This window comes from Macrotis lagotis, chromosome 5 (assembly GCF_037893015.1).
Source record: "Macrotis lagotis isolate mMagLag1 chromosome 5, bilby.v1.9.chrom.fasta, whole genome shotgun sequence".
NCBI classification, from domain to species: domain Eukaryota; kingdom Metazoa; phylum Chordata; class Mammalia; order Peramelemorphia; family Peramelidae; genus Macrotis; species Macrotis lagotis.
Genome location: NC_133662.1, coordinates 82,549,880 through 82,570,042, shown reverse-complemented (window position 1 = coordinate 82,570,042; position 20,163 = coordinate 82,549,880). Strand labels below are relative to the sequence as shown.

The 20,163-nt window shown below is 37.0% G+C and overlaps 1 protein-coding gene across 7 annotated transcripts in view; it reads right to left on the bottom strand.

Annotated features, from left to right (window-relative positions):
• Positions 1-20,163, bottom strand: part of ANKRD6 (ankyrin repeat domain 6) — a 261,561-nt gene that overhangs the window by 97,317 nt on the left and 144,081 nt on the right. For 4 of the 7 annotated variants that reach the window (XM_074187154.1, XM_074187153.1, XM_074187152.1 and 1 more), the window contains one exon: positions 481-732. The exons of 2 other annotated variants lie outside the window; for them this stretch is intronic. In XM_074187154.1, coding sequence (XP_074043255.1) covers positions 481-600 — 120 coding nt within the window. In that variant the 5' untranslated portion in view covers positions 601-732. The remainder of the gene's footprint in view (positions 1-480; positions 733-20,163) is intronic. One more of the 7 variants, XM_074187155.1, reaches the window with a different exon arrangement.

The following is a 20,163-nucleotide window of genomic DNA, read 5'->3' as shown; positions in this document are numbered from 1 at the left end:
TACCCCCCACATATACCCACACACCCTTAATATAGAATGAACTTCAATAAAATCAGGTCACTGAAAACCTCCCAGAAATACTATTTTATCCATTGCTAGGGAGTGGGCAAAGCCCTCAAAATCTAATACACATTTTAAAATTGGTTATTGAATAGGTTTTATATTATATACTTTTATATTCAATTTTCTCTTGCCATATTTTGGTAAAATGAACAGAGGGGGAGATTTATACTGATTTTAAAAATCCCTGTGATTTTTAATGTCTGTCAAATGTGAATTACAATTTGCTTTACATGAAAAACAAAATAAAAGCACTTGGAACCCCCCCCCCCTTGTTTCCTCCCTTCCGTCATCAAAAAAAACCAAACAAAACCCAGTAGTTTTTTTTAAAGCTGTGAACCAAAAAGAACAGTCTTGCAGACAATGATAGGAGGTAGGCTAGTTCCCAGGGAATTTCTAAAGAGTTTTTCCTCTTGTTACCTTGGTAACAGCTACCTTGGCACCCTTGTTGATAAGCTGCACCACATTATCCGCTTGGCCTTTGTACGCAGCTATGAGAAGGCGTTCTGAAAGCACAGCGACCACATCCTGCTGGCTCATGAATTAGGAGAGAAAGGTTTTCGGGCAAGTGGTGGACAAGTTCCGTCAGTTCCAAACAAAGCCTGAGACCCAGGCTGCCCCACAGACAACCTCAAGGGAAGGTGAGTTTCTAGACTATGCCATCTTCAGGACCTGTGGGATACAAAACAAAATGGCCCTCAGTATCATTCACCCCGTAGCCCAGTTCCCACCACTTTATCTCTTGGGAGAGGATCCTTCCTGACTGCTATTTGTTGGGGGCTGTGAGTAGCTAGGACAATAATAAAGGATCAGAGCAGGCCATGCAGAGCAGGGGAATTGAAGGAAGGGATGTGAAGGCATTTCCAGAATGGATGTCCTGAAAATGAGCAGTCTCCTTTCTTTTCTTTCCTCCTTTATAAAAATTCTCCAACAGCTTCATTGTGGGGCATAAAAAGTATTGCAAATAGATTTGGTTCAATTCCAGCTCTCCTACTCACTCCCTGTGCAATCTTGGGCAGGTCACTGATTCATTTTGGGTCTCAAATTCCTCATTTGTAAAATAATGGGATTGGTGCAGATGATTTCCAAGGTTGCTTCCAGTACTAAATCTCTGATGCTATGATCCAGGTCCTCATCAACTCTCATCTGGACAATTGGTTTTCCTGTATTTAGTCTCTTTCCTTTCTAATCTGTCCTCTACATATCTGCCAAGCTGATGTTCCTAAATCCCAGGTCTAACAATGACACTCAAAAGCTTCAGTGGCTCCTCAGCACTTTTTGGTCTTTTTTTTTTTTGGCAAGGCAATGGGGTTAAGTGACTTGCCCAAGGTCACACAGCTAGTTAAGTATTAAAAGTCTGAGGTTGGATTTGAACTCAGGTCCTCCTGACTCCAGGGCCAGCATTCTATCTACTGTGTCACCTAGCTGCTCCCCTCTTCAGTTCTTTTAAGTTAAATTATAAACTCCTCTGTTTGACTTTTAAAGCCTTCTATAATCTGGCTCTAGTCCATCTTTCAAGATTGATTCTTGGGGAGGTTACGTGGTGCAGTGGATAGAGCACTGGACCTGGAGTCAGGAGTACCTGAATTCAAATCCGGCCTCAGTCACTTAATAATTACCTAGCTGTGTGGCCTTGGGCAAGCCACTTAACCCCATTGCCTTACAAAGACTAAGATTGATTCTATGCTATTCTCTGGCATTAACCATGATGTTATTTTTGTTCATTTGTTTCAGTCTTCCCGACTCTTCATGACCCTATTTTGGGGTTTTCTTGGCAAAGATACTGGAGTGGTTTGTCATTTCCTTCTCCAGCTAATTTTACAGATGAGAAAACTGAGGCAAATAAGGTTAAATGACATACACTGCCCATTTGAACTCAGAAAGATGACTTTAGGTCCAATAGTGAATCTCCTGTGCCACCTGACACTCATCCACCTATATAAATGAGCCTAACCAAAATGCTTGCTCTTCTCTATATACAGCATTCTGTTTCTTTCTTTTTTAAAAGACTGTCTCCCCATACCTGGAAAGCTCTTTCCTCACCACTGTCTCTTGAAACCCTTGCTAACTTCAAGGCTCATTTCAAATGTCACCTCTTTCAAGAAGTCTATAGTTGCTAGTGTCTGCCCCAAGCCACCCACCCATATTGAGGGCATATCTCCTGTATTTACTTCTCTGGTGATTATCTTATATTCCCTGGTAGAATGGAAGTTCTTTGAGGGCAGGTACATCTCACTTTTGGATTTGAATCTCTAATATTGAGCACAGATTCTCACTCATGGAACACATGGAACTACTAGTCTGATTGGATGAACCTATGATACAGGATATATATGACTGATACTTCTGTTTTTGCCTGCTCAGCCCCAGACACAAGTTCATGATGCTGCCTGGCTTGGCTGCCATCTTCTTTTTTGCCAGGAATATATTCCAGTTTATTATCCAGGGCAGAACTGTCTTGTTTTGTTGGTGTATCACCTCCAAGCTCATCATACTCTCTCTTCTGGGTGTCATGAACTTATCAGACTCCACACCACATTAACCTAAAAAAATGCCGTTCTCTGCTGGGGGTTTTCTCTGAGGGCCACAGCCATTTCCATCCTTTCACTTCTATTCTCCATCACTGTGTAAAGTGCAAATACAGTACTACAAGGTTTGCTCTTATAGCAATGTACCAGAGAGAAGCCTATACCTAGAATTTTTTCTTTAATAAGTTTTATAACAAGTTCACACTGGAAAGAATTTGAAGACCATCTTACTGCCAAGATGGAATTTCTATTTAGACAAGTGAAATGTGCATGGCAATGTTACTTTACCAGTTAACAAGAGGGAGAAAAAAAATCTTATTATAAATCACTGACTGGGAATTGAGAAAGACAGCTTATCTCTGGGCAGCTAGAACCAGAAAGCCTTAGCTCCTTTGTCCACAAACTTGCCAAAATAAACAGGATTTTATCACTAAGAACCAGGTAAGTATTGTTTTGTTTTGGTATTTTAACTTAGCTCTTTCAAGACTAGTACTATAACCAGTAATGTAACTCATAAATTCATGTTTAATGCCTCATTTCCCACATCACTAGGTTGCACATGTCATAGGATGCTGGATGGAACTGATGCAAATTTCAGAGTCCAATCTAACATTTGCAATCCTGTGGACTAAATGCAGCAACTTCCACTGAAAGCAGCCCTGAACCATAATTATAATAAAGCATCTAAAAATAATTATTTCATTAGATCACTTAAGTGGATTAATTTTCTCCTTTATGAAAGGAGTGGCAGTTTAGGGGAAAAGAATACCCAATGGGTTGTGAAGCAGTTATAGTCTGTCTTTCAAAACAAACTTAAAAAAAATATAGATGAAAGAAAAGCTCAAATGAAAAATGGTGTGTCTCAAAACACATGATCCTTCATCACTGAGGCAATCAGTAAGAGCTTACTCTGTGTGAAGGACTGTGATCAGCACTGAAGGTACAAAGAAAGACAAGGCAAACAAATTAAAAAACCCAGGTTCTGCTCACAAGCACATTTCAATGGGGGAGTCTTCACTGCACATTTTAATTTTAGAGAGATCTGCACAACTTTTGCTATTTGGTTATTATCAGTATCAACCATGCAAGTCAATCACTATGGAGCCAATTCCAAAATATAACTTATTCTTCAGTTGTAAATGATACAGGTCCTCTTATTCTTCTGCTTCATCTTTAGCTGAAAATCTGAGTAGGGGTAGGGGTACGGTTAGAATTTAGAGGCAGCTATGTGATGCAGTGGATGGAGTGCTGACCTTGGAGTCAATAGGATGGGAGTTCAAATATGACCTCAGACACTCGCCACTTACTGTGTGACCTTGGGCAAATCACTTAACCCTAACTGCCTCGCATCCAGGGCCATCTCTAGTCATCCTGATCCATATCTGGCCACTGGACCCAGGTGGTTCTGGCACAACACCCCTCACTCTAATTCAATTCATGGGCTTGTCATAATATCACCTCCCTGATATTGTGGTCTTCTTCAAAGAGGACAAACAAGGGAAAAGAGCAGAGGTTATCAAGCAAAGAAAGGAAGAAAAGGGGAAATCTCACCAACTAAAATAAGATTTTGAGAGTCTCTGTAAGTGCCGTTATCTATTCCCATTTTGGGCAGTAGGAGCACAAACTAGTTAGAGATGGTCTTAACACAAAGTGCTGATTGACTTATGTTTTTTCCTACCATACTAAGAATGAAGTTCTCTCACTTTCAGACTGAAATGCAAAGTGCATTAGAACAATTCATTTGGAAATTATATCTAGAAATCCTTATCTTTTCCACTAACAGACATTTTTTTTTCTTAAGGGATTGTTAAGCCATTGGAAAGCATTCTTCCTGTTCCAAATATATGATATAATCTATCTCATACTCCATCAATTTGAAGCACATTCAAATTAAATACATTAAGCCTCCTTTCAGATGATGTGGTTACATCAGGGAATAAGAAAACCTATACTGTGGGCTCAAACGCTTAAAAATAATGCAAGGGGGGCAGCTGGGTGGCACAGCGGATAGAGCACCAATTCTGGAGTCAGGAGGACCTGAGTTCAAATCCAGCCTCAGACACTTAATAATTACCTAGCTGTGTGACCTTGAACAAGTTACTTAATACTACTGCCTTGCAAAAAAAAAAAACCCAAACAAACAATTAATAAAAATGCAAGGGTAGATAGTAGCATTAAGTGAGCTCTACACCCCTAAAATCTTTATCTTTCATTTGCATACTTAGTGTTCATGTGCACTTACTATGGCCTGGATGTATAAAGAGCTGGAATTGGAATAAAAAAGACCTGAGTTCTAATGCTGTCTATCAAAGGCACTAACTATATGACTCCAGACAAATTATTTAATCTTTACCAACCTTAATTTCCCCATCTGAAAAGCAGGGTAATAGTACATAAATTGCAGGGTTGTTGTGATGAGATATTATCTCAAATGAGATGTGAGGGGTTTTGTATGTCTTAGAGAACTAGATAAATGTTAACTATTATTACTGAGATAAATATACAAAGCTGCCATTATTCTCTTCTTTGAAATGCATACTTGTTACATGGATATAATGACCCTGCTTGTAGACATGCTATGACCAGAGCTGAGAAGCCAACCTGACATGTTTAGCTCTTAGATGGGACAATATTCACCTCGTTTCTGGGGTCTCATTAGTATGTTCATTAGTATTTCAAAAATCCATTCAAGCAGTTAAGCAGCCACACCCAGCAACAGAGTGGTACCCAGTCATCTTCTTCAATAGATGGAATGGTTGAACAAAGAAAAGAGAAAGGCATTAAATTCAGCCTAACAGAGCTAGAGTGCTCTGCCCAGCACTAAGATTAAGAAATAACTGTACTTACAGAATGACCCCAAACTACCTATATAGCTTCATTTTTTTTCCTAACAGAGGCTTTCCACACAAAAAAGATGAATGACCTATCAACACCATCCCTAGCTGGAACAAGCCACATCATTATTATTTTTTGTAAGTGACAAAAGAAACAAATGTCAGACGTGTTAAAAGCAAAAATGTTAGTAGCATTTGTTGTTTTGTGTTTTAAAACCACTTAAAAAACTTCCTAATCAACAAGCCATCTTACTGAGTTCAAAAAGCATGCTGCCCAGGTATCGGGCTGAGTCCCAGGGCCTACAGAATTTTGCACCCTTTACAGAGCTGGTGGCAGATTCAGGACTTGAATTCTGGATGCCTGGATCCTTGTTCAATCCTATTGGAAAGAAGGCAGTTTCCTAGTATCAAGGTTTGAATCCTGGCCCAGCTATTTACCACCTATGTGACCTTGAATCAGAAGCAACAGTAGCATGGTAGCTAGAGAACTATCCTCAGGCAGGAAAACTGAATTTGAGTTCTCCATCAGCACAACCAACTGGGGGATCCCAGACAAGTCCCCTAGACAACTTGTCAAAACTTTTAATTTGCAATGCAGATGTTCTTCTTCTTTCCTAGCCTGAACTCCTTAGGAGATGCTATCTATACAGTTGAAATCACAGCTCCATTAAAAAATATGACTTTCACCTCACTGGTCTCAAGTATCTTTATTTACAAAATAAGGAGAATAACCTAAAACAGAGATATCAAATCCAAGGCTCACAACAAACCTCTCAAGAATGGGCCAGCACCAGATGAAAATGGAATTAGCAAATGTTTAATAAAAGAAAAATACAGTTCAACATAGATTTTAATATGTAGTTTTCTAAATCAATATGTAGCCTGCAGGGACTGTTTCTATTTGAGTTTGACACCACTTTCCTAAATAATATATAGCAAACACTCCCCTCATTCCTGGAAAGTTTTCCTTTGACTCCTGGTTTCCTTCAAATCTGCAGGCAAATCCCACCTTCTAGTAAAAGGCCTTTCCTGGTATTTCCCCCTCCACACCCACTGCCAGTGCATTCCCCATGAGATTACTTCCCAATTTCACTGTATTTATCTTACATGTACAGGGTTCTTATCCTGTCCTCTCCCATGTTAGAATATGAACCTTGCAAGGACTATGTTTTAACCTTTCTTTATATTCCCCTTAGGGCTTAACATAGTTGGTGGTGAATAGCAAAAACCATGTACTGGAGAGTACCAATAAATACCTGTTTTTGTAAATTCTGTGATCAACAAACCCCTACCATCTTTAGGGTAAGAATTCTAAGTATAATATACATTCAGATTCAATCACTTCAGTCTAAGGACAAACATTATTCAACAAATGACTTTATAAGAAGGTAGATGGAAAGGAAGAAAAAGTTCTTTTAAATTTTACTACATTTGACCCATCAACTTGTATGTCCACTGTCTAATCTGGAACAGAAAACAACAGTACCAAAGAGGTAGTGCTACAAGTCTCTTGAGTATTCTGTTTTCCTGCCTACCCAGCAAAAGAGCAGTCCTCAGATTTTTCCTCATAATATTTTTGGTTTTTAACCTGAAACTTCTAAACTGAGGAGGAATGAGGAGAAAGGACTTTCAACAATTTGAGTCTGCCTCCCTGCCCAAATCTTCCCACACTTCACTGGAAATGCTTAAGGCAAAGGTTGAAGAAAACATCACAATGTTTTCCCTAATTCTTCTCCCTTTTAAAATAATAGTCAATAAACCTGGGAAAGGAAGAAATAAGGAGGGAGGATGTGGAATGTAACAGATTGGAAGGAATTTAGATATTTCTTCCTAATATTGGGGCATTCCCTTCTCACATCTACTGATCTATTATAATTAACTTCTTTAAATTTTAGGTATTTATTTGTATTTATTTGCTGCCTACTATGTGTACAGTATGTCTCTGTGAAAGTATAATTATCATTAAAGATTTTAAAAAAATCAGTCCTTGCTTGCCAGTAATTTCTTTTGCTAAAGTCACTTTTCAACATGTTGCTCACTTCACAGTGTCTGGGAATGAAACCTTAAATGCTCTCAAGCTCATTAGGCAATAGCATGCGAATGTGTGCATCAGTTCCCAAGAGTAGAGGAGCCGGGGGAAATCAGACAGGAGACTTGGAGGATTTTTGCATCCTACTTCTACTATAATAAATATTTTTCTTTCTTCCTCCCACCCACTACTCATTATCAATTTGTACCCACTCCATGTCACCCTCCCCAACTGCATTACTTATATGCGTAAAGGAGGGTCACCTAGTTTTAACCAGCAGCAGTGCAATCTGTTCTCTTTAAATGAACAGCCACAGACATCTGTAGAGACTGTCTCCTTCTGAGAGTTTTTTACAGTCTAGAATCTGAAGACCCAATATATAAGCAGCTATATGTAATTTACTAAAAGATGCTTCAAAAGAGACATATAAACAAACAAAAAAAATCTTCTCTGGCAATATGCATGCTACATTCACAAACATTCATTCACTATCCAGTAAAAGATGGCTAAATACCACCACCAGTTAATGAAAACTATGGCTTTCCACCTGCTGCTATAAGCTCAGTGTAAAGATGGATTATACTTACTTTCTGGGGGTCCTTGTCCCCCCTCTATATCTTGCTCTCTCTTCCCTGATTACTGCAGTAAATTTTTTCCTGGAGAGATTATTACCCTCCTCAGACTGTCATGCTCGGTGGGTCCAGAGTGATTTATGTTGGAGTGTTTGCGGCTTATTCCCCACCCCACATTTAGCCTCTTTTGCAAGTTGATTAACACACTTCTAAAAACACATTAAGATCTCCATTAGCCTTGAGATGTTGTGGCTTCCTAGATCACTCTGCACATCTTCTGAAATCTGGGATTTCTTGACATTTGTTGAGCTGCACCTGCTCTCCGGCACACAACCACACAAGACCTGTATCATTCTTTTCACTGGTTGAATCAATTCACAATTCAGCATGATGCACTTAAAGGAAGCCCAGCTGACCGACAGACCAAGTTTTCTCATTCCTCTGGTAATAATGCATGGGGTTATAGTGTGCACACACACACACACACACACACACACACACACACACACACACACACACCACACACAGAGAGAGAGAGAGAGAGAGAGAGAGAGAGAGAGAGAGAAGAGAGACTCAATAAGGGGATCAAAAAACCATAGTGAATCGCCCTCTTGAAAACACTTTGGGGGAAATAAACCTACGACTGCTTTTCCACGCAACAGATAAACAAAAACTCCACCCTCCACGGCTGGGAGTTAACAGCAAAGTGACTGCACCGACGCAGGCAGACAATACTCTGGCCATGCGGTACTTCTCAGACATTTGTAATTTACAGTTTGCTTTTAGAAAATCTTCTCTAAATGATTTCCCACTTGGAAGTGGGTAGAAGGGGACTATAAAGGAACTGGGACTGAAAATATCATTCCCGCCATTCAGTCTTTTAAAATGTTGAATTAAGCTAATTTTATTAACACCCAAGGTCTGCACTGAGTTTCTGATTAACTGAGACTGAAGCATCAGAAAACTAATTTTTCAGTTCAAAAAATCATTGAAAGCAGCAGGATAGCTACTCAGCTCAATTTTATTCTAATTCAATTCAAATCACTTCCGTTCAGTTCAACATATTTATTGAATTCCCAGCCACTGTGCTAGGCACTTGGAATGACCAAATACAAAAACTAATAAACTCCAACCTCAAGGAAATTCTATTATATATGTATAACAGATGGAGGGACTACTTAGGAGCAGAGTTAGGAGGGAAAGAAGAGATTGTTCAAAGGAGGAAGAGGCAATTGATCTAAACTTAATTTTTTCAATTTTTTAAACAGATTTATTTAAAGTTTTGAGCTCCAAATTCTATCCCTTCCTCCTTCTCCCTTCCCCTCACCCATTAAACAATCAGATATAAGTTTTATATATATGCAATTATATAAAACATTTCCACATTAGTAATTTTGTACAAGAATATTCAAAGAAAAGAAAAAATGAAAGTGAAAAATAGCATGCTTCAGTCTGTATTTAATCTATATCAGCTCTTTCTCTGGAGGTGGACAGAATGTTTATTAGTAGTACTTTGGGGTTGTCTTGGATCATTATATTGCTGAGAACAGTGAAATTCTTTACAATTCTTCATTGAATAATACTGCTGTTACCGTACACAACATTTTCCTGGTTCTGTTCACTTCATTATGTATTAGTTCATGTAAGTCTTTCTAGGTTTTTCTGAAATCATCCTGCTTGTCATTCCTTATAGCATAATATTTATATATATATACATACATACATATATATATATATATGTATATATATAAAACACATCTTTTATGGACATTTCCCAAATGATGGATATTTCTTTAATTTCCAATTCTTAATCACCACATAAGGAATTGCTATGAATATTTTTATACAAATAAGCCCTTTTCCCTTTGGAGGGGGGATGTTTTTGGAATATAGACCTAGCAGTGATATTTCTAGCTCAAAGGGTACATACAGTTTTATAGACCTTTGGACATATTTCTCTCCTAAAAGGTTGGTTCAGAGTTGTTTTAATTTGAATTTCTCTGATCAGTTGTGATTTAGAGCATTTTTTCATATGACTATAGATAGCTTTTATTTCTTTGTCTGAAAACTGCCTATTTATATCTTTGGACCATTTATAGATTGGGGAATAACTTATATTTTTATAAATTTGATTCAATCTTTATAAACTTGAGAAATGAGACCTTTATCAAAGATACCTAATTCAAAATTTCCCCCCAATTTTCTATTTCCTTATAATTTTGGTTGCATTGGTTTTGTTTGTGCAAAAAACTTTAATATCAAAATTCTCTATTTTACATTATGTAATGCTCTCTGTATCTTCTTGAATTGAGTTTCAAAGAAGAAATTTGATGAAGTTAAGATGAAGAGAAAGTACATTCCAGATATGGAGCATAACATGTGCAAAGATACAGAGATGGGAGATACAGTGTTGTATATGAAATACAGTAAGCAAGCCAGTTTTCTCCAAGACCAGATTAGAAGCTATAATATAATTGGAAGATAAACTGACAATCCTGATCAGTAAGAAAAACCCACTGAGGACCTACTATGCTCTCTCTCTCTCTCTCTCTCTCTCTCTCTCTCTCTCTTTCTCTCTCTCTCCTTTCCTTAGCCTAGCAAGTCACTTTGGTTTTTCTGAATGTATAATATATCTAAGGCATTATGTTCAGATTCTGACACAGAAATTGTATTTATACCATCACCCAGCTTGCTACTAACCCAAAAGCAAGTTGGAATATACCCAACTGGGTGGGTATTAAGGAATCTGGAATGATGGAATATGTTCTCCAATAGAAATATAACCACAAGTTTAAGTGGGTTTTTACTTCTTCTTTTCTTTTCTTTTTTTGAATTTTATAAATTTCCACCAATCTCACTTCCCTCCTCCCACCCCCACCCCCACAGAAGGCAGTCTAATAGTCTTTACATTGTCTGTATGCTATCCATTGATCAAAATTGAATGTGTTGAGAGAGAAATCATATCCTTAAGGAAAAAAATAAAACATAAGAGATAAGAAAATTACAAAATAACTTTAAAAAAAATTAAAGGTAATAGTCTTCGGTCTTTGTTTAAACTCCACATTTCTTTCTTTGGGTACAGATGGTATTTACTGTTACAGATACCCTAAAGTTGTCCCTGCTTGTTGCACTGATGAAATGGGCAAGTCCATCAAGATTGATTATCATCCCATGTTGTTATTAGAGTGTACAGTATTTTTCTGGTTCTGCTCATCTCGCTCAACATCAGTTCTTGCAATTTCTTCCAAGCTTCTCTGAATTCCCATTCCTCCTGGTTTCTAATATAACTATAGTATTCCATAACATACATATACCACAATTTGTTCAGTCATTCCCCAATTGATGGACATTCACTCAATTTCCAATTCTTTGCCACCACAAATAAAACCGTTATGAATATTTTTGCACACATGACGTTTTTACCCTTTTCATAATCTCTTCAGGATACAGACCCAGTAGCAGTACTGCTGGATCAAAGGGTACTTCTTTTCTTACCAGCTCACCTTGCTCTCCCTTTCACAAATCTTTACTGACCATTCCTTTCTTTTGAGAAGATTTGCCCTTATATTCAAGGAGAGTTGTCCAGTCCTTTTCAAGGCCCCATTTGTCATCTTGGCAAAGATACTGGACAAATTTACCATTTCCTTCTCTAGCTCATTTTACAAATAAGGAAATGGAGGAAAACAGATTTAAGTGACTTACCCAGGGTCAAACAGCTAGTATATGTCTGAGTCTGAATTTGAACTTGGATCTTCCTGACTCTAGCCCCAGTTTTCTATCCATTGTGCCACCCAGTTATCTTGCAATCATACTACTCTCAGTATAAAGCCTCAAAATGGAAGTCAGAAAACCTGGTCCCAGTTCTGCCACTAACTGCCACTAACTTGTACAATTCACTTAACCTCTGAGGGCTTTAGCTTTCTTATCTGTAAAATGGAAAAAGAGGCTGGACTAGATGATCTCTAAGGTATTTCTATCTTTGAAGCCCTAAAGAAACAAAACATTTATTTGATCTTTGACAAAATCAACCACCTTTCTAGATGACTATCCAGGTATTTCATCATTTCAGCCAATTAATAACACAATAACAATAACAAAAATAATGACAAGATTTGCAAAATACTTTACAATTAACCATTTTACCTTTACAATAGCACTGAAGGGTAGGTACTATAATTATCTTCATTTTACAGATGAGAAAACTAAAGGTCATAAAACTATTATTTGTCTAAGGAAGTAATAAAAGATCTCGTCCTTCTATTAGTTCAGGTCCAGTCTTCTTACCCACTGTTCCACCTAGCTACTTCTCCTGGACCCTTACAACATAGAAACATGAATATCCAGAAAAAAACAAAATTTCAGATCCCTAAAAATTTGTCAACATTACAGGGCTCTTTGATGGATATTTTCATTCACTTTAAACAAAAGCTGGGTGATAGCTAGGGGAAAATTCTAATCTCTTTAAGTTTACTGCAAATGAACAAGAACTAAATTCATTTTAAAGTATTTATTAAGTATCTACTGTATTCAAGATTCTGATTAAAACAAAAAAAACTTCAATGACAGTAATGAAACATTCTTTAGGAAGGAATGGGGAAATAGAGAATCTATCTAGCAATGATATGCAGATAAGTATAATGGTGGTGGTAAAAAATATAAAGTACTCTAAGATGATGAGAATATGGAGATAACACTTTTAGCCATAGAGATATAAAGGAAGGCTTCAGATATGAGCTCAGCCCTGAAGGAATAAATGAATTCTAAATAGTGAGATGGGAAGGTAACACATTCCAAGGATGAGGGCACCAATGTACAAAGACAGAAGATAGCATGGTGAAGTGGGGGTACAGCTAGTACCAGTCTAATATAGGTAGAACATAAAGTAGATAAGTGGAATGAAAGCTATAAAGATAAGTTGAAAACAGATTGTAGACTTTAAATACCAACTATTCTAATAGTCTTCAGGTAGCAGAAGTTTGAATGGTGAAGTTCTCCAAAAGCAATGCTCTGGAGGTACAATCATTAGGAATTAGGATTATCGATTTAGAGTTTAAAAGATTTATAGGAAAGACCTCATCCAACCCCCTCTTTTTACTGTTGATGAAATTGAGCTAGATAATATAATGAGACTTACCTAAGGTTAAATATGAAATGGCAAACCAGAATTAATGCTCAGATTTTCCAACACAGCATTACTTCTATGTTTCTACCCTTGCCCCTGGTGGGTTACATGTATGCTTGCTTTAAAGTCAGAGTTTAAAAGGACAGCATGTCCAGTGCTTTTGAGGTGGGCAACACAGAGGGTTTTGCATGAGGGATTGGCGAACTTCTTTGTTTAACTGGAACAGAAGTGCATAGGCCAGTTACAGAAGGAAAAAGAGAAGTAAGAGCAACTGGAGCTAGTTAATAGATGATTTTAAGGTCTGACATCAGGAATTTTAGTTGGATCTGCAAGGAAATTGCTAGGAGCCAATACAAGTTTCTGAGTGGCATGAACAAAATGATAGTCTAGACTGTAGGAGGTTGACTCTTGTTTATTCACAGAGATTTGAAGGAGGAAACCCAGCAAGGACACTGTCATCATAGTACATTCACTGTTAGATTCATCATTTATAACTTTTTTGGCTTCAGACTGTTCACAGTCCTTGGCTGCCAGGGATTGTTTCACTGGTTGATTTAGACCAAAGTTGCATATGCCAATGTCAAGTTGATATACAACATAACATTTTAAAGAATTAGTCTACTCTCTTCCACAGAATATATCATCTGCTTTCACACTCTGAACCTTGGCTTACAACTCTTTCTTTTATCTATTTAGATTCTACTCACACTTTAAGACTCATTTCAAATTCTTCTTCCATAAAGCCTTTCCACACAACTCCAAGCCATGGTAGCTTAATAATTAATAACACACTACCTTGTGTCATTGATGTTGAACTGATATTTATCTCTTGAATAACAATTTCTATTTATGAACAAGGGAGTGTAATAATATGATTATTTTATTTTAGTCAGAAGTAATGAAAAATCAAGTCTCCTAAATGAAATTCATAATCATTCAAAAGAGTCTGGCCTAGCAAATCATGCAATAATAGCCAAGTGTATAAAGAATGTTTATTCTTTAGACTATGACATGCATCTGGATTACCCATCATTGCAACAACTTAGATAAATATGGTACATCCACATTGTTGTGGGCAGCTAGATGACATAGTAGATAGAGCATTGGGCTTCAAAATAAGAAGACTCATATTCCTGAGTTCAAACTCAGCTTCAACTGCTTATTAGCTCATCAGAAAAATGACCTGGAGAAGGAAATGATAAACCATGTAAGTACCCTTGACAAGAAAACCCTAAATGGCGATATGAAAAGTTGGACAATTGAACAACAAGAACAACAATTGCTATTGGTGCAGCTCTAAACCAGCATCCTCTTAGTTCAGCTTGGACATTGGAATGAAATGAGGCACTCACAAGTCACTGGACATTTAACAATGAAGGTGGTTTATTTTGCCCTAACAAAGGAAAAAAATATACAATAAGAATACAGTGGCACCTGGCTCTTCTGCAGATGTCATTAGGGTATGGCAAGCAAATCCTATGGTCCCAGGAACTCATCATCTGAAAGGGAATTCTCATGGGTTGGACTTTTTATGGGTCCTAGGACTAGAAATTGTTTCAGAGAAGCTGGAGCCAATCAGGTTTCAGGTTGGGGGGGGATGAAGATTGTGGGGGGGGGGTTCACCCAAGAAACAACTAGGAAAGTTAGGTCTCAAGGAAGGTACAGGTGGGAAAGCGGTTTATGGGATGATGTGTTAGGGTCAAGAAAGCTGTAATAGGAAATTGCTGTCCTACCACAACAATGAACTGAGATCCGAAATAAATGGGAGAAAAGAAAGTTAAGATGCTTGCAGGGGAGCAGCTAGGTGGTACAGTAGATAGAGCACCAGCCCTAGAGTCAGGAGGACCTGAGTTCAAATCCAAATTCAGACACTTAATAATTACCTAGCTGTGTGACCTTGGGCAAGTCACTTAACCCCATTGCCTTAAATTAAAAAGAAAAACTTTTAATGCTTTGGGAAACGGTACAGTGCTTTTAATGAGACCAAAATTCTTCCTGAAACAAAATCCCATTTGTTAAACACTAATATTCTTTCAGGACAGTAATATGGCTACAAAGCACAGAATGTCACAATCTTCTAAGAACTTTAGTTGCAAGTTGCACTAATACAATAGAGAAACTTGTGATGGAAATAAGCAGATTGTAGCATTATGGAAGAACTGTGTAAGAGAAGTATCATAAACTGTATCACCAGAGATGAAAGCAAAGGAAGTGGGCTGGTTATTAAAATAGCCCAAAGGATACTGGTTAGCTAGCCTGTGCCCTCCATTAGTATATATGCTACATCAAGAGATCTAAAAGAAGACTCCAGAGAGATTGACCCCTCTTGGTGGAACTACACAGGACGAGAAAATCAGTAGAAGGGTTCTGAGTTTAATCACTAGAAAGAGTATTCCCACAAAGGAGGCCATAGGTCATTTGGATAATTGTTAGAAATTACACAGGAGTCTTAGGAATATGATGTCAACTCAGTACAGATGTGATTAAGAACCCTTAACAATAATACCAATATTTCCCTCACCTTTTATGAAGGAATTAATAACTACTTGTTGATCAAGTATTACCACTATTATTACCGCTATAATACACCACTGATTTTCCAATTCAGTTTAGGTTCCTCAAGTTTCCGGCTTTAGAGTGTTTTAGAAAGGGGAAAAACATACAATGTACCAAAAGCTAATTGTACTAACACTAGACTAGTCATCAAAAACCTATGGACCAAGCTGGGTATGGTGAGGTAGGCATATAGTCCCTGTTTCTAAGGAGAAAGAGGCTGGTGGATCTTTTACATTTAGGAATTGTAAGCTACAGTGGGGCTAAAGTCATCCAAGTGCCCACAAGAGTGGTATTGATGCGATGGATCCTAGGGTCATGGGGCCACCAGGTGTATAAGGAGAAGTAAACTGGCTCATGACAGAAAGACAAAAGAAGGACAGAACTTCCAGTTGGGGATGGGGGGAAGAGAGAAGGGGAAAGGAGGGAGGAAGGAAAGAAGGAAGAAAAAAAGGAAGGAAGGAAGGAAGGAAATAAAATATGCCCTTGGACTCTGATCTTAAGAAACTATATTAATTGAAATGAGGAAATTCAGACCAATATGCTTGTCTACCTCTATATTTTCCTTCTTTCTCTCTAGGTGACTCAAGCTACAGGTCTCTATCCTCTATGTCAGAAAAGAAGAGAGGGGAAGGGGGGGAAGAAATAAATTGAACCAAATATTTCTAAGACTCCTATAATTTGTGAAATATAGATGGCCCATGGGTGTCAGGAAATTCTTATACTACATGTAGGGCTGTTCATCCCATTAGTACTGACAGGCACTATTGATTCATTGATTGGGAGTCATTCTTTAGAAAGTTAGGATAGATTTTTGTTTTTTTTTCTTTTTTTGAGAATTGAGGCACTACAGTATAGCACATTGGTTCAATTTGACATATATATATATATATATATATATATATATATATATATTGCCTATCTCAGCCAGATGCTGAAAATGAAATGACAAAATAAAAAACCCAGTCCCTGTCAAAAATAAACAAATTCCGGCATACTTTTCTTTGTTATAAAGGAATTTGTTTTTTGTTTTTTTGAAAATCATTAATTAGCTGGGGCATATGTATCAGAATGATGAAAACCTTAGCCCCTATAATAGACTGAATTTCTTTTTTTTATTTTTAAGTGCCTGTAATAATTCTCATTTCTGAAGAGTTTTGTGAACATTCATGTGATAGCATGGATATGGTCACCTTGAGTTTCAGAGTTCTATTGTATACCTTGTATGTACACTTTTCAATGATATTGGAACAAATAAGTTTCTAGGCTTCTGTTTGAGATAAAGACCATTTCTAAAGAATCAGATATATCTAATGGTGAATAGATACAATAAAAATCTGCTTACAAAAATGTCTCTCATAATTAGTCTCTCATTTTTCCAGACACTGTACATTTCTTAATCCCTTTAAATTTTTTTTTATTCTCAGAGCCTTATATCCTGATACATAGTAGGGGTTTATAATTAACAATGATAATTCAAAGGCAGGTTCTTTTCAAACTTTTTATCCTGACCTCTATTTTGAGGGACCTGACTCTGCTGAATATTAACTAACCACCTTCCTTTGTTGTAAGGAAACTTCTCACATAACACTTGTCTTTTACTCTGCTTTCCCTAATCTACATTAATCTCTCCAAAAATAAATATTTTTTTCAAAGCATGACTACCAGTGAGTGGGTCTTACAAAACCAAATCTATTATATCAGGGGACAATGTGGAGTTTTTTGGAAGACAAACTATACTCACTATTCAAATTGTTTAGGGTGAGTACCTTCTTTTTTATTTTATTTATATATTTTGAATTTTACAATTTTTCCCCTAATCTTGCTTCCCTCCCGCCACCCGCCATAGAAGGCAGTCTGTTAGTCTTTACATTGTTTCCATGGTATACATTTCCTAAGTTCCTTAAGGAAAAAAATAAAGTATAAGAGATAGAAAAATTATGTAATAAGATAACTTTTTTTAAAGTTAAAGGTCTCTGGCCTTTGTTCAATCTTCACAATTTTTTCACTGGATACAGATGGTATTCTCCATCGCAGATACCCTGATTGTCACACTGGTGAAATGGGCAAGTCCATTAAGGTTAATTAATGAGCAAGGTCCATCATCTAGGGTGAGTACCTTCTGTACAATAATGCTAGATTGCTGTCCTGTCTCTTCACCCCTAATTCTATGAGCTAAGGGAAATCTGCATGCATAACCATTTGCATGTACATTGTCATAGTGTATGCTTTCTATGTTCATGGATGAAAAGAGTAGCATTGATAGCAGAGAACTAAGTATCTCAGCTCAGGACTTCATGCCTTAGAGTCAGCTGTTAAAATAAAGGTTTCTCAAATCCTTGGCAATATAAAACTCTCCTTGTGATTTACATCTTCCTCCTTTCTTACTCACAAGGGATTTTCTATCAGAATTAATCTCTTGGCCCTTATTCAGAGCAAGGCATGAGACAGCACTTTACTACAGACTAAAGCTCTACTGGAATCAAATGTACCTGGGGAGACAGGAGAGACCATGCCAAAAGTATATAAGCATAATGAAAGTTGTAAAATAGCTTTACAATTCTGTGAGATTACAGTCAGAAGTTGTTAGATGTATGCATGCATTCAAGGGAGATGTATGACCTTCATTTGTGTCTGACCTTAATCTCATGCTGATTCCAATTCCCTATTAGACTTCAATCTGGGTAAATAAAATGTTGAGAAGACTCCAAATATTTTATTCATTATCAAGAGCTTTTTACTCAACTAATGTTGGTATCTTCTGAAACTTAAGTTATGATCTATAATAGGGTTTCTACTCTCTCCTATTTTTTAAAGAAAAAAAAAAGACTTGTTGCCATTGCTATAGGAAACAAAATGGATATACATTAGTAAAACAAACTGTGGGTTTGTGCATATAATGTAATATTATTGTACCCTAAGAAATAATGAATATGAATATTGGGGTTTTGTTATTTTTAAAAAACCAAGTCATTTTTTCATCTGAAACAAAGAAAAGGCTAATATGCAGACTACTGAAAAAATCATGTCTGATAGCATTTGTGACATTCTGCCTCTCTACAATCTGCCTTCCCCTCAGTGGAAATGGGGGGTTAATACTGAGAAAGAATCTATTTTAACCTTTGGTTCTTCAGAACTAAGATTGTTCAATACAATTTATCTAAATTCAGCTGCCTTTTAATGTTATTTTACTTTATTGACCTTCCGTTTTAACTACTTTGAATTTTTTTATGCTTATTTTCTTTATATATATCCTTGTTATCTCCCGCACTAGGATGTAAACATCTTAGAAATAAAGGTTTTTTTTTCAATCATTGTTCCCATATTCTTATCAGTGTCTGGCATATAGTAAACACTAAACAAACATTTGATGAGTTGACTGAGGGATCCTGCTTTATTTGTTTTTTATTCTGCTTTATAATTTTCCCTGTTTTCTTTGAAATCCTCAAATTCAAAATTTCTTCAGGGTACAATAATATTCCATTATACCCAAACAATGTTTGGTTGTTCATTATTAGAAACCCACCTATTTGTTTCCAGTCCTTTGTTACTATAAAAAGTGCTATCTCTTTTCCACACAATATATAGTCTCTTGTTGAAACTGAATAGAGCTTGCATTGTAAAAGTTAGTGTTAGTTATAAATCACTTTAAAGCAACTAATATGTACCAAATACAGTGCTAGCAGCTGAGAATATAAAGGTTGTGAAGGAAATAAATAGGACTCATAAGTAGCTTATGCCCTAATGGGGAAGACAATAAGGAATAATAATAATAACAACAACAATAATAGCCAGCATTTATATTTCACCTTAAGTTTGGCAAAGTAATTTGTAAGTATTATCCCATTTTATTCTCAAAACAACCTTGGGACATAGGTGCTATAATTATCCTCATTTTAACACATGAGAAAATTGAGGTTAACAAGTTAAGTGACTTGCTCAGGGTCACTGGTCCTGCTTTAAAGGAAGTGTTAGGGGATAGGGACATCAAATAAGGAGTGCTGAGGAAAGAGGAACTCCAGATTCTAAACACAGAGTAGTCCATGAGATTGTTAGACAATCTGAGGGTAGTGGAGCCCAGGAAGGAAGGCTTCACCTTTGATCTGTCAAGATGGATAGGACACCAAGAAACTGAGAGTCTCCATAAGAAGGGATGTCTGTAGCACTGGTAGGAAGAAAAAACTGGTTATGGAGAATGAAATGTGGGAAGTGAAGAGGAGCATCCTGTGTCAGTCAGAATCTGGATCTGGACTCTGGTCTTCCTAACTCCAGGACCAGCTGTATCCACTGTAGCCACTGTGTCACCCACCTCCAATATGTATATGTCTATATGGATACAGGATAAATTGAAAAATAACTAATACATTGTAGTTAGAGATAAAAACTATACTACTATTCAAATTGTTTAGGGTGAGCACCTTCTGTGCAATAATGCTAAACTGCATCCTATCTCTTCACCCCTAAT